Source organism: Hibiscus syriacus, unplaced genomic scaffold (assembly GCF_006381635.1).
Source record: "Hibiscus syriacus cultivar Baekdansim isolate YM2019G1 unplaced genomic scaffold, ASM638163v2 tig00110547_pilon, whole genome shotgun sequence".
Lineage (NCBI taxonomy): Eukaryota > Viridiplantae > Streptophyta > Magnoliopsida > Malvales > Malvaceae > Hibiscus > Hibiscus syriacus.
The window spans coordinates 253501-269492 of NW_024062774.1; the positions used below are offsets into that span (position 1 = coordinate 253501).

At 30.9% G+C, this 15992-nt stretch overlaps 2 protein-coding genes and 1 pseudogene across 2 annotated transcripts; 1 reads left to right on the plus strand and 2 right to left on the minus strand.

Moving 5' to 3' along the window:
- Positions 1-7577: 7577 nt before the first annotated feature.
- LOC120130456 lies at positions 7578-9107 on the plus strand. The gene is made up of 2 exons (XM_039147686.1): positions 7578-8252; positions 8778-9107. Exons 1-2 carry the CDS (start codon positions 7603-7605, stop codon positions 9037-9039), a joined length of 912 nt encoding a protein of 303 aa, XP_039003617.1. The 5' UTR covers positions 7578-7602; the 3' UTR covers positions 9040-9107.
- Positions 9108-9209: 102 nt separating this feature from the next.
- On the minus strand, positions 9210-12053 carry LOC120130441. Its single transcript, XM_039147672.1, has 6 exons — positions 11983-12053; positions 11688-11864; positions 10803-10973; positions 10455-10667; positions 10286-10374; positions 9210-10064 (listed from the first exon to the last, which is right to left on the minus strand). The coding sequence occupies exons 1-6, from the start codon at positions 12020-12022 to the stop codon at positions 9585-9587; spliced, it is 1170 nt and encodes a 389-aa protein (XP_039003603.1). The 5' UTR covers positions 12023-12053; the 3' UTR covers positions 9210-9584.
- A 2283-nt stretch (positions 12054-14336) lies between these two features.
- On the minus strand, positions 14337-15992 carry LOC120130426 (annotated as a pseudogene).

Sequence of the window (15992 nt, forward strand, 5' to 3'; positions counted from 1 at the left end):
ATAATAAGAGGCAGGAGCAGGCCTTCACTCATTTCCCAACTAATATTATATACCCTTTGGTCAATTCCCATTTAAAATCGATGTAAATTAAGATAAAAGTAATTGAAACTGAAATTTAAGAAATAATCAAAATCGTGGTTGAGGTACACGTGCAGGAATGTGGGGGAGTTTGGAGGGTCAAAGGGTTTGAACTTATAATTGCGGGCAAGCAGGCAGGGTGGTGTATTATTTTGAGTGTCCAAAAGGAAAGATAATAATAGGAGAATGCATGCTTGTGAGATTCCTCAGGGTGGACACCCCCACTCCTTATCCGCGACATGCTTCTGCCTAGCTTAAAAATCTCGGCAACAGTCTACGCTCATTACCATATATTTCAGTTTTTTTCTTAATATTTAACTTTTTTAAAATCAATTAATATACATACTTCTTGTAAATAAGAATAATAATTTAACTCGAAATCAACGTATTTTTACTTAATCTAATTTAATATAGCTGATTTTTTTCAAAATTTTAGATTTGATCGGATTCGAGTTGTATTTTATATAGAATGAAATAAAATCGAGTTTGGATGGAGGATAAAAGACTTCCGACCAGACCTAAAATGATAGTGTACTTTTTTCATATAAATTTACTAGTAATTGTTATAATTTCCTTTCTCTATATAGGTTTTTTTAGTATAGGAACTATTCTACTTGAGTTAGTTCAAATTGGGATAGAGTGTATATAATTTTCAGGTCGAGTTGAATTGATAGAAAATCTACCTACTTGACTTCTTATTATATTTACTTATAAATATAACTGCTCGAATACAAATTTTCTAAAAAATACAACATTTAATCATTTAATAAAATTTTAAAGAACAAAAATATTTATATATTCATATGGTATTTACTATATTATAATCCATATGATATTATCTGTACTAAAATTTGAAATTGTGTCACTTATGATTTGTGTTCCCAAACTTAAATGAAAACAACATGGCAGACACAGGGTGATGAATGTGTTAGCCATCCGCTGTTTTCAAGATATAATTATGATGCTGAGGGGGTATGATTAAAGCACCTCACTTTCTTGCCATGGAATATTGAAAACATGCATTCACCCATACTTTTCAAGTGTTTTTATCATGTAAAATTCCAGAGTTTACTGTGAAATGCAAATTCAAACTCACTTGTATTATTGAGGTTTAGAAACTGACTTTTTAATCAAATATTATTAAAATAAAATTAATATGAAAATCCAAACTCACTTGTATAAACATCTGCCGAGCGACGGTAACAACATGTATATGTCAACCTTATCTTCAATTGTTCAATATATACCTATTTAACAGATTATATTTAGACATTTGAAAAATTATATATCAAAATTTTTAAATTTATAATTTATTTAATTTTTAACTTTGATCCTTTTGTTATCCACATCAATTTAATTTTTATTGAAATAAATCTTATTCAGAACTGTTTATATTTAATATAATCACAGATTATAAATCCATACTCTAAGCATCCCTGGACTAATGTCGGTCCAAGAGCCATGTGAAATGTTGGACATCACAGGTTCACATATTTAATGATGAAAGTGACAATCTTTTTGTTCAAACATGACTCCTGTGGGGGACTGCAATCAACCCCTTCATTTAAAAAAAATAGAAAATTGCAGGCACCAATTCTTCTTTTCTTATTGTTACAAGGCAACATTGAACACAAAACGGTGGGGCACAAAATTTAGGTCTTCAAGTAGGTTCCTTGCCACTTAGGCATCTTAATTTTCATTGAATTTAAATCTAAGTTTATATTAAGTCTTCATTTATAAATTCCAGTTAGTCCATCTGGATTCAGATCAGTTTAACTTTTAAATAGTGTGAGGTGATAATAATGTAGTATCTATTCAGAATATTTCTGAATTATTAATAACGCACACACACCTTACAGACACAGCTACTCGAACTCAAGATCATTGAGGAGAATAACATTCCCTTTAACTACCGAGTTCATTTGATGAGTTCCAATTTAGATCATCTTAAGGGCGAAGGATAGGGTTATTATTTTTTTCTGTTTTCATTTTTTTTCCTGTTTAATTGTAATATTTTAATACAATTAAAAAATCTATTTAATATATAAAGATTTTCTATATAATTTTTAAACTAATCAAATTAAATTATAAAACAATTATTTTGAAAATATACATCTAAAATGTTTACAAATTAAATTTCAATACATGCAATACTTCTGTTCATTTTGCGATTATAAATTAATCTAATTCAATAAAAAATTTAGATTAATATTTAGAAATACAAAAACATAAAATGTTATATAATTTTATTTAATTTTATAATTTTATTTGACTTAAAGAATTTAATTTTGTTTAAATTATTAAATGATAGCCCTACGTAAAAAAAATTAGAAAATGAAATGCATTAGATTCTAGAATAAATAATGGGTTCAAATCACCAAACCCGAGGTCAGAGATGTGGGCTTACCAGTATCCTAGTATGTAGTATTTTTCTTTTCTTCTTAATGAATGTGAGAAAATAGGATTAAAAATATTAAAAAACACCTCATATGGTATAAATTAATTTATTTCGGTAATTAAAAAAATGTTGTTGTTTCTAGAAGTTACGAGTGTAGATAATAATAAATGTAACAAAATGATTAGTTATTTCTAAAAGTTACGAGTTCAAACATTAACACGCCTCATGTTATAAGCAATTTGTATAAAAAGAAACAAAACAGTATAATTATGAGTTGATTTTCTAGTTGATCCAATTAATTGAATAATTTCATAATTCGACATATTAATATCTATTATATATATATATATATATTATTTTTATTAAACCATTATGTATCTAATTTAATTTTATTATCTAAATATATTATTTTTAAAATTATTTATGAAAATAGTATCTATTTTGTCATGTAAGATAAGATCACATTAACAAAGTATATTTTTGTCCTTTGTGACAATTTAGTCAACATATGTCATAAATTTTAGGTTAGACTATGCATTTATTACTTAAACTATTAGTTTTGATTTGTTTTGGTACTTAAATTTTTTATTTTTTAAAAACACACATAGTGTTTAGTTTTTGTTTCGTTATAGTATCTCGCCATTAAAAATTTAACACTTCCTGAACTATCGATTTTGGCTTGTTTTAGTACCTAAACTTTCATTTTTTTCCAAAACTTAATATTAAATATTTAACAAGAGTAATAAAATAAAACAAAAACTAAACTTTAGGTGTCCTTTTGAAAAGATTGAAAGTTTAGATATTAAAATGAACCAAAATTAATAATTTAAATACTAAATACGTAATTTATCCTAAATTTTATTGGTCGACGTAAAAGACGTTTTTGTTCAATCGCATCTTTTAAGAATTTAACAAAATATTTTTTTATAGTGTGTATTTTTGAAGAATTATTTTAAAGAATTATAATGAAACATACAATCATCTGTAAAAAATATATATATTGGGACGAAGTCTTCACTAACTGCTATTGATATTTCAAGAGTTGGCGATGGTTGTCGGCGATTTTAGTTGGGTTGTAATTTTTTCACTAAAAGGATCAAATTGATAGAGATATTAAATTATAAGAATCAAAATGAAAAATATAAATAATATGCAGTAAAATATAAATATTCTTCGTCAACGTACAAACTCAAAATTATGATATTTCAAAATTATCGCATATTATAATTCCATTGTTCTTACTTTTCTATCTTTTTAGTTATCTTATTTTTATTTTTATATTATTAAAACAATTGAGAGTTAATTATATCACATTCCTTAAATTATGTTTTTATTCAAAATTCGTTCTTAAATTTTTTAATATTTTAATTTTATCCTCAAACTATGATACTCATTCTAAATTAGTCCTTAGACATTTGAACATTTCAATTTCATCCTCAAACTATGACCCTCATTCTACATTGGTCCCCAGACTTTTAAACCTTCTAATTTCATCCCCAATTTCATCCAAATACATAATTAGTTTTAACCATGGTTTAATCTAAACTTTATCTTTTAAAAAACATATAATAATATAGCTTGGAATAACGATTTTATTAACATGGAATGTAATTAATTTAAAAGTGTCTAACATTTAATTAAATAATAACTTTGATCCTCAAATATTTCATTTTATGATAAAAAATCCCTATTTTGAAGTGTTATGTTTAACTAACGGTTTTCATCCATGAAGAGATCTTTTTGTTCTAAAATAAAATGTTGGTGGTCAAAATGCAATTAAAAAGAAAGAATAGAGATCGAAATTACTATTTTAATAAACATTGGAACTAATTTTAGAGTTATTTCATAAATCTTTTATATATACATAATTTATTAATAAAATGCTATTGATATATATAGATAGATAGATATACATCAATTACATCAAAATAAAATATAATAATTTTTTAATTAAAGTAAAACTTAAATTATTTAATATAAATTTAAGGGTAAAGCATATAAATAATTCCTGAACTTTTAGGGCACTTGCATTTTAGTCACCCAACTTATAAAACTTACAATACAATCATCGAACTTTTAGTTCGTTTTCAGTAAGGTCCCTGCTATTACCTCTCGTTAACGGCAGGAACCTTACTGAAAATGAACTAAAAGTTCGATGACTGTATTGCAAGTTTTAAAAGTTTATTTATTTTTGAAGGAATTCATATTCGTTTGTTTAGCGCTTGTGAATAATTTTATTTAATGTTCGTGAACATGTTTGTTTAACATTCAACAACCAACACTCTCTCTTGACTATTTTATTTGTAAGATGAAGAAAAATGGTGAAATTATGGCACTAGTTCTTAAGTTCCTTATACTTTATAGTTTGAACTTCGAAGTTCATATTTTACTCAATTTAGTCCCTATTTTCACTCGTATTTAAAATGTAAAAAAAGAAAAAAAATGAGAACCGAGTAAATGAGTCGATAAATGAGCTTATAAATGAGTCGATAAATGAGCTTATAAATGAGTCGATAAATGAGCTTGTTCGTGAACATAAACGGATCATGCACACATCTATTCGTGTTTGTTTGTTTCTTCAATGAACATGAAAAATTTTCTTATGCTCATTTATTAGTTCATATAAACGAATGTTATATGAACAATTCAATGAATGCTCTATTCATTTACAACTCTACTTGAGCCCGAGCTAAATTCAATCCAAAACACAAAAACACTTGGATGTTTACCTAAACATGCATGATTATATTTATATGATATTATTCAAAATAAAAATAAAATGTTATAACCAAATTATAATAAGGGTGAATTCCCTAAACTTTTAGGGCGCTTGCATTTTAGTCACCCAACTTTTAAAACGGCAGGTAACGACAAGGATCTTACTGAAAACGAACTAAAAGTTCGATGACTGTATTTTAAGTTTTAAAAGTTGGGTGACTAAAATGAAAGCTCCCTAAAAGTTCGGGGACTATCTATATACTTTATCCTAAATTTAAATTCAAAATAATTCGTATTTATTGATACAAATAAAATTGAACGAAGGATGATAGAATGGAATTGAGTGATTAAATTCCACATGGGAGGCCAAATTGGCAGTTCCGGGAATTGTGGGGGGCAGTAATACACCAATGGTCCTCTCTCCAACTTGTTAATAGCCTGTCCGAAACAGACCGCTCCTCCATCAGGACCACACTCTCCATCTTACACTTCCATGTTTTTGTTGCAAAATACAACGTTATTTGGCAGTTGTTGTACCGACCGTTGTTATCTATAGTTAAGAGATATTTTAAATACATAATGTTTTGTAATTAATTTAGATTATTAAAAAATCATTTTATTATTGTCTATTATCTCTTTTTAGTTTGTTTAGGTCAGTAAAGAAATCGTAAAAAATAAAAAATCGTAATATTTGAATGATTTATAAGTTTTACAAATTTATATAATTTTACTTTAGATAATGTCATCGATTAATGTACCGATGATGGATAAAATTGTGTCTTATAAGTACATTAAATCTTAAATCAAACATTAATTATATAATATTATAATAATTTAAACACTTAAAAAAATGTTAAATTGTTATACGAATCAAGTTTTCAATAGTCAAAGAGTCGGTGGTTAAAGGAGTGATTATTATCTTAAGAGGTTCTGTGTTTGAACGTTCATTGTCAAATGATTTGAAAGTCTTTCAAACAAACATTGCCTTATAAGTTATAATCACTTATGACTAATAAAAAAATATTAAATTACCCAAAAAGTTAATATAAATCATAAATTTACTCCAAAATCATAAATCACAAAAAAAGAATAAGAGCCAATGTGATTGTTCTGTCAAATGTTGGGACTTGTTGCCCTAAAATGAAACGTTAGAGATCAAAATACTCCAAAAAGTAGAACAATAGCCAAAATGAAAATTTTGATAAACATTGAGGGCTAATTTTAGTGTTATGCCATTTTAATTTCGAGGCCGATATATTTGACATTTCCGCGTGAAGAGACACGTCGTATTATTAGGACTTGCATGAAACGTAGGATAATGGGCTAATGGCTATTGGCAGCAGCTTCTTTCTCTCGGACAGTTTTAAAAGATGCTGTGAAGAAGTTAACTTCTGGGCCTTGAGAAGACTGAATAAATATTGGGCTTCATCAAAAATTTATGGTCAAAAATGTTAGTGAAAGTTAATATAAATTTAATATTATAACATATATAAAATAATTTATATTATTGATAGGGTAAACTACATAAATCCCCACCGTCATTTCAAATGTAATAATTTGATTCCTGATGATTTGTAATAAATTGGACACTGATTTGTAATAAATTGGACACTCCTCGTTAACCGTTGTTATTGAGGGTAATGAAATACTAATGTTGTGTGTTAAAACGATAGAGAAACACATCGTTTAATCACGTGAGATAATCACGTTGAACGAATGTTTGACTCCACTCTTTAAAGACTCTCAGTTTCTAAAAACTACAATTTATTTATTTTAAATTAAAATCACTAAAACTAAATGTTTCTTATTAGGGAGAAATACTTTAACGTGCCACATTATTATTATTTTAATGGAAACTAACGGTGACTGTAATCAAAGTAAATTAAAAGTTTCAAAATTTTGGTGAATAAAGTGAAAGAATCATTAAAATTTAATGACCACCATTGTAATTTACCTCATAAATTAGAGGGTAAACTACACTACTTAAATTATTAGTTTTGATCCATTTTAGTACAAAATTTTTATTTTTTTTAAAATCACATCTAACGTTTAATTTTTTTTCATTTTAGTACCGAACCGTTAAAATCTTAACACGTTTAATGCATAAACTATCAATTTTAATTCATTTTAGTATCTAAATTTTTAACTTTTTTCAAAATTTAACGTTAAGTTTTGAACATGATTTAAAATGAAAAAAATAAAAACTAAACTTTAGGTATGAAAGTATGTTTTTGAAAAAAAAATAAAAATTTAGGTATTAAAACAGATCAAAATTAATAATTTAAGTACTAAACACGTAATTTACCCTAAATTAAACTCAAAATCTATAAAAGTTTTTGTAAAAAAAAAAACCCGATAAAATCGTAAATATATCAAACCGGATTTAAAACCAGCACTACCCTATCTCTATGGCAGCAGCACCACCACTTTCGCCAACTCTTTACTTAGACCATAAACAACACCAACACTTCCATAATCCCACCAAAGCTCTTCCCTTTCCTTCCTCTAGAAAGAACCCTCTTCTTTCTCTTCAAAGACTCCACCTTTTCAATTGCAGATGCTCTCTCCCTTCTTCTTCCTCCACCACCACCACCAACTCCGTCACTCCACCTCACTACTCCTCCTTCCACGACGACCCGTTTAGGGGAACCCGTTTTTTATCCAATGAGGAGCTCGAAAATCTCAAGGCCCTGGAGTGTTTCGTTTACCTCCAGGATTTGGAATCTGGGTCGTTGTCGGTTCGGGTAATGAGGACGGATGAGATGGATTTGACCGCCGAGTTGTTGGCCGAGTCATTCGCCGAGTCAATGTTGATGCCTTTGGGGTATGGAGTTTTGATGAGGTTTTTGGTGAAACAGTATTTGATGGAGAGGAGAGCTGTGATGCCACACGCTGTCACTTTGGTAGGGTATTTTAACGGAGAAAAGGGAAATGAACTTGCCGGCACTGTTGAAGTTTGCTTTGATGAAAGGGGTGCTAATGCTTCTCCACCCACACCTCTGCCTCCCAACAGTTCACCCTATATCTGTAACATGACTGTCACAAAGCACCTTAGAAGGTACTTTCGTTTTTTTTTGTTTTTGACATAATCATTAATTTAGTCTTAATCTTTATCTAAATAATTATTTTTATTTTTTTTAAAAAAAATATTTAAATTATAATAATTTAATTTTTAGTCGAAATAATTTATGTTAAATAAAAATAATTAATTAACCAAATATTAACATATATTATTAATACGATAGTTTTATATGTACTTAATTAGTGACGATTCGTATTATATTAGTCAATCAAATAAAAATGTAACATATGTTATGTTATCTAAAATGATGACATAATATGTGTTATTTTACTTAAGCGATGATGTATTATGTTTCACATAATTAATTAAGTACATGTAAAAATATCACGTTAATAGCATATGTTTACTGTCAATCAAATAACGAATCTTATTCAACTAGGTCTGTTTAGATCAAAAAAAAATCTGACATGTAAATAAACAGATGGTGTTGTTTGCGATTGAAATCTTGGTGTCTGTTTTTTTTTTTTTGACGACTTGGTGTCTGGTTTTTGAATGATGTAGGAGGGGCATTGGTTGGCATCTTCTCAAGGCGAGTGAGGAACTGATATCTGAAATGGCTTCTTCGAAAGAGGTGTACTTGCATTGCAGAATGATTGACGAGGCTCCATTCAACATGTACCTGAAAGCAGGTTACGAGGTTGTCCGGACGGACAATATCTTCATCCTGTTCACATTACAGAGACGTAAGCACTTGATGCGCAAGAAACTTCCTGGTTGCAACAGTTTCCCGGAGTCGGATTCCGATGATGAACTCGAGTCGTAAACGGATTTAGTTGAAATCATACTGTAACTTTGTAATATTTTGAGCTACACGCAATAATAACCCCTTCCCAAACACTCAAACATTATGGATCTTCAATTATTGTTCTATGCAGTAAGCACACAACACAATATTATTTTATTTTCCCCCCCATTCCTTAAAATAATATGCAATCACGTGCAGTGCCAGTGCACAAATCTTACAAAATTTAATGAAACGTAATGGCGGTAGCTGAGAGTGCAAAGCTTAAGCAACACTAAGCTGCTCTAAAACACCAGACACAAATCTTAACTAGTATTATATTTTAAGTTATTTTTTATGGACCAACATAAAGCTTTGAATTGAGGTAACAAACTCCAAAATCTCTGTTTTGTAATTTAGTAGCCATGACTGTAACCCGAATTTGACCGGAACCGGAAATTGTGATGATCATAATTGATCGGCCTTACAACCACTGCTTCTTGCTTCCCATATTTATCTTGAACTGCCCCGAAGATAATCTCATCTGTTTTCTCATCACTTCGCTGATAGTAAGTATGCGGGCCGGATCACTGATGGCGATGGTGATGATGCTGCGGTTTCTGCTGCTGCTGTTGCGTATCAACATCCCATCCACTGTAGAAGGCCCGGCTTTGGCGCAACTGATGGATTTTGTCTGCATCTTTAGACATGAAAGGGTATGTTTTGCGTGGAGTCGGGGCTTGGGTATCAATTGATGGGGGCTCATCTTCATCGGGTATCACAAAGCTCTCTTGTGCAGGCCAAGGCATTGTTTGCTTCAGTTGTTGCTGGTGCTGGATCTGATATTGATAGCTTACCGACTCCTTTTGAAAACTGGGGAAAACGCCTTTCAAAATGTCCAAAGCAGAGACACCACCACTGACAAAAAGCTTCCCCAGGGATCCAAAGAAGCCTTCTTCTTGCTTCTCTTGCTCATCCTCTGTTGGAATTAAAGGTGGCCTCACCGGTTTCAGGGGCTGCCGATATGGACTCGATACAGAAGCATTTACTTTAACCGAATCCTCTTCCTTCAAGAGCAATAAGAACAAACATTAAAAAATAATAACTATTTTAGAAGATGTTGGAACCTAAACTAGTCAAGTTTTGATCACAGGGCTTACGTTTGACCAGAATAGTTTTCGAGATGATATTTTTACATACAATACTCGACCAGAGCACAAGTTAAAATATTATAGAGGAGAAACATATGTAAAGAACTTCTACATACATGATAACACTGAATACTCACATTCTGGGTTGATACAATCGTGCCCACTCTATGTTGCAGCAAAGCTAGCATGTAACCGAAGAAGCCAGCAGCAACGAGAACGGCAACTCCTGCAATGACAGATATTGTAATGTGTAAACCTCCAATATCGGAAAATAATATAAGATCCTATTTAGGTGGATTTGTTTACCAAGTGGAAAGACACTTCCATATTGATAGGCACAGTCATCAAAATGTAGTTGAATCTCTCTAATCGCTCGGTTTCCTCTATCTAGCACGAGAAGAGAGCAACTGCTTCCGACATAGACTACATCAAAATCATTAGAAAACTTTGCATCTTCACTCGGACCATCAACATGTCCCCCTCCCCGGCTCAATTTCCCACCAGCAATTGTTGTAATACCTGAAGAGGATTTCATTTCACTTATATTAGCAATTCTTCAAGCATTTTAAGACATTGCAAGAATTGAACATGATGACAAACACTAAGCTTGCCAAAGAGTGATCCTATAAATAACCGAGTAATTACATTGCTTACCTGAATCACTTATCTTCCTGATTGCCATATTCATAGTGTCAGCGATATAAATGTTCCCTCTGTCATCTACAGCTAGTCCTTTCGGATGGTTCATCCTTGCCTCTCTCAGCTTGCCATCTACATGTCCAGGATATCCTTCAGGGGAACCAGCAACCAGCCTCGGTCTACTATCTGCATTTCTCCCATAATTTGAATGAAATAATTACAAGAAAACACTTGTCCATGGACAAATCAAGACAATCACACAACTGCAGAATTGAATTGGTGAATACCATAGGTCCATAATTGTACAAGCAATCAATCTTCACAGGATTAATAAGCAAGCAGTACAGAGAGAAAAGTGCAACCTAATAAGAATGAAACCGAGAAGGAGCACAATTAGCATTCCATTTAGCTCACCAAATGATGGAAATGCTCTAGTGAAAGATCTATTAGTTGCTATTTTATTTGCAGAAGAATGAAATAATATTCATAAATATTGGTAGATCTGCACCACTCATCTAAGTTCAAACTAATAAATAATTTTACAACTCCAGTCTAACTTCTGAAAAATTCAAATAAATTAAGCGAAAAATGCATTTGAATTACATTAAAATTCTTGAAAGTAGAAACAATGGGGAAGGTATGCCAACTCAGCAGAACATGCAATGTCATTTATGAGGCAAGTTCAGCAACAAGACTCACTGCCAACAGATGCAAATACCTCATTCATCTTCCACTAATAACAAGCCTCGGAAACATTCAGTAAGCAAAGATCACACTGGAAAACCAAAGCATTATACAAACGAGGCGAACAATTTGAATAATTAAAGGCAAATGCAACAAAAATTAACAAAGCCAACCACTTGAATAATAATACTATAAGAAAGAAGAAACCCAGCTTACACAGAGATAAAGAACTAGACATCCGATAAAGGTTGCTATTAGCAGAGTCCAGAATCAGCAGCTCCCCACTAGGCAAAACCTCAACAGTGTGAGGCTCAATCCCAAGCTTACTTCCATCAAACACAGTCTCCACAGTGTACCCACCCTCAAACTTCATCATCGGACGGCCTGTAATTGCTGTACATGCATAAATCCCATGAAGACCACTACGTCAGATGCTAATCTCAAAGCCAAAAGAAGAAGAAAAAGGAAATGTGGGTTTTCAAATCTGAATTTATTAGTCAGAGATCTTGACCTGTTTTAGTGTTAGCTTTGAGTGACCATAACCATTTCATTGAAGGGGACAAAGCATTAGAGACGAACCCACTAACGATCTCTGCAAGAACAAAAACAGGACCAATCTCATTAGCCATTAAAGCAAAGGATTTAAGCTTAAATCTAGAAGAAGGTCAAAATCAATGCAAGCTTACTTGCAGGTGAAGAAGTGGTAGAAGCTGAAGTGACACCTTCAGAAAGAAGAAGCAGAAAAAATACAATACCCAAAATCAGCACATTCTTACCCATTGCCACTTTCACTCCAACACACACACACACACACACACACACAAACAACACAGCAGCAAAGAGCTCTTAGATATGAAAAGATATTCAAGCTTTACGCATTGAGAAGAAATGCAAAACCCTATTTGGAATACGGGTCTTTTAAGAACAAGTGAATCAACAGTAAAACAGTGTGCTTTTCATGGGGGGGGGGGTGTTCTTTTCTCTCTTTTCTTTAATGAAAATAGAAAAAGTTGTTAGTTTTCTTTCTTTTTTTGAGAGGGTGAGAGTGAAGAGTAATCTGGTGTGTAGACGAAGAGGAAAGGGAAGGAGACAATAAAAGGAAGAAAAAAAAAATCATAAAAATTAATAATAATAAATAATTTGTAAAGTAAAAAAGACAAAATCGAACATGCTTAAATAAGAAAGAGGACATGAATTTAACTACATATATTTTTGTAGATGGAGTTTAATTTGATTATTAATATCATTGAAATAATATGCAAAATAAGTATAATTAAATATTTTTTATTTTTTATTTTTTATTTATGTGTAAGAGAGAATTTATATATTATAAATATTATATTAAATTCTTAAAAAAAATAATATATTGGTATTTTTTTAATATAATAACCTTAATATACATTTAGGTACATAAACTATATTTCAAAATGATTTTTTGTGTCTAAATATTTTTTATTAAAAATATGTACTTAATATTTTTCCGGTATACTTTTAGGTGCCTAATGTTAAAAAAATCGTTAAGTGACATGTGTCACATTTAGATTTAAAAAAAAAATTTAAAAAAATTTAAAAAATATACATGACACGTATCATTTAACGGTTTTTTTAACTGTAGGCATTTAAAAGTGAAACAGAAAAAATATTATACAATTATTTCTAGCAAAAAAAATTAAACACTAAAAATTAATTTAAAGTATAATTTAAACATATAAAAATATATTAAGCCAATATAATATAATGATATCTTTAGTTCGAATGAGATGAAAATCTCATCGGTATCATACTAACCAGTAACCAACCATAATTTTAACGACTTATTCATATCAAAGTGATACTAACGAGGTACATTTTCCATAAATTTTTAAAATATAAGTTATGTGTTTACCATATAATATTGTTTAATCTTACATATAAAATTTTTTTAAAAAAATTACTTACGTGTTCTTTTATTTCTCATATAAATTTGTATTATTATATATATAATCATTTGATACATTAAGGGTAAGTTTGATTACATTTTAAAATTGTTATAAAAACTAATTTTTAAAAGTATTGTAAAAACAAATTATTTAAAGATATTTCAAAACATAGTTAAATTAAAATAAATAGTTAAAAAATTAAAATAAAAGTTGGAACCAAATCGATCCACCACAGTTCATAACGCCGCTAATATTTTGGTTCATTCACGTCCTTCGTTTATATGTGAACTGATGAGTCAAGAAATGTACTTTATAATGACTATTTTTAATTTCTTTAGTGAGAGAATGTGTATTTGGTTAACCTTATTATCGGAATTTGATTAATTTTTTAAAAATATATTAATTTATTTGTTTTAAAGTTTAGAAGTTTTATTATAGATTACATGCTTATGCTTTAAGGTTTATAATTTAATATTTTGAGTTTTAAGTTTTAAAATTTAATATATATATATATAATTTGGATAATTTTTTAATAATACAGTGTAAAAGAAAACTGCTCGAATAATATCGAACGAAAATCATTTGCTGGAATAGGGCAAATGATACAGTACCATGGTCCATCATCCATCCATGGCAAACACATGTATTTTCATGCGTTACCCAAATTTTTAACACAGCTAATCGAGACTGATTTATTGCCCAAATTTAACGTATCCTGTAGTAACAATTTCCAATAACAACTTTGATACGACTCAAATTAAGTAAAAAAATACTTAACAATATAAATAAATCGAAATTTACACACATTCAAGTACACAGTTCAACATTAAGTGAAATGTAATGTAGTTCAACATTCAACAACAGATTACTACATTGCATTGCCAAGAACAATAATCCAGCCTAAGAGCTGCGGTTCAATATATATATATATATATATATATATATATATATATAATCATAAAGGGGCTCCATTTGTGTTTTGTGAATGAGTGACAGCCCTCAGCTTCTCATAAGCACCGGAGCAGGCATGGGAATAATCCGAAAAAGCACGGAATATCTCCGGCAATCGGATTTTAAGGCTTCCTACAGATTTCTCACGTACCTGAATGCAATGCTTTCTGTGAGCTTCGACTTCCTCTTCCAACCTCTTTTTCAAGCTCTCGACTGCGAATTGCCTTTCGGAGACGGGACCCTTGGTGTTCTCGTCTTCGCCTCTTTCTGCATCATGATGTATGCACATGCTTGCCCACATGTTCGCCATCCTGCAAAATTGGATGTCGACTTTTGCGGTCATGATTGGATTTGGTTCATGACGTTCAAATACTTAAGTGCAACGAGAGTAAACAATAAGTCAGTTTCTTAATCCGATACTTCGAGCAACACTAAAAGTAACAGACAAGTTTATGAAGAAAAGATGTCACATAGAAATGAAAGAATCAATATACAACTTACTTGATACTTGCTACATTAGGTACCAAATTTTACAAGAACAAGAATAGCTCAACAATATTTATGCCAAATATATATATATTAACATGTCTATCATCTACACAGATTGCCATGGAAAGCAGCCTGCCATCGAAAAGCACATAACAGATAAACCAAAAATGTAAAGGCATACCTTTACTTCATCGTAAAGTTTCTTTTCCCATGCTAGCAACTTATCCACAACAGTAGCATGAGTCTCGTACCTCTGAAAGAATTATTCCATGTAATGGCAAGCATTACCCTCACGGAATGATCAATATGTCCTGCAATCAGCCGACTTATTACCGTGATTAATATGTATCCGATCATTATACATGAAAGCATTTCTCTACCGGGAACACGGTGTCAATCACCCTTCCAAATAACACAAAAGAAGAAACAACTGTTCAATTATGCACCATTTGACCCAATAAAAATTGCAGCTTTTTCTTTTCTAAAGAATAAAGTATAAAGATCTAGGTCAAGGCCAGATTCTAACATGTAAAGGTAAAGGACTTCAAGATCTAAATGTAAAGCCACCTTTTAGACAAAAAGTCCATTAGATCATTCAAAAACACAATTTTCTTTTGCTTAAGGTTTCAAGCTTCAAGCTTTCACATTAAGTATAAAGATCTAAGCTACCTTTATCGAACTCGACCATCGAAAACTCAAATTGTCATGGTAAAAAATGTATTAGCAAATTAGCAATCATCAAAGTAATTTAAAGACCATGAAGATTACCTCGATTATCAGAAAAATTGGAATGATAATGCAACCTAGTAGCCTCGAGCATCTTAGAAACCTCTTGAGAATTCTCTGAGGATTTCAAGAAATGGTCATCGATCTCATTCAAAACCGACATCAATTTCAGACCAGAAACGACCTTTACCACTCTCCTGAAATCCGCCGGAGCAGTTTTTGAATGCTTGGTCTGTATCGGTTGCTTCCCTTTCACATCATTCATCTCCATAGCCATCGCCATTGCCGTCACTTTCTCCGGCCTCTCCGGCTTCTTGGTCTCAATCTCATTTTCACAGGTAAAACCCACACCGGTGACATTGTTCTCCAAAGCATTGGCATTTCGAGTGTCGGTTTCGTTGTGATTGTTGTCCAAATCCAGGCTCGGACCCGACAT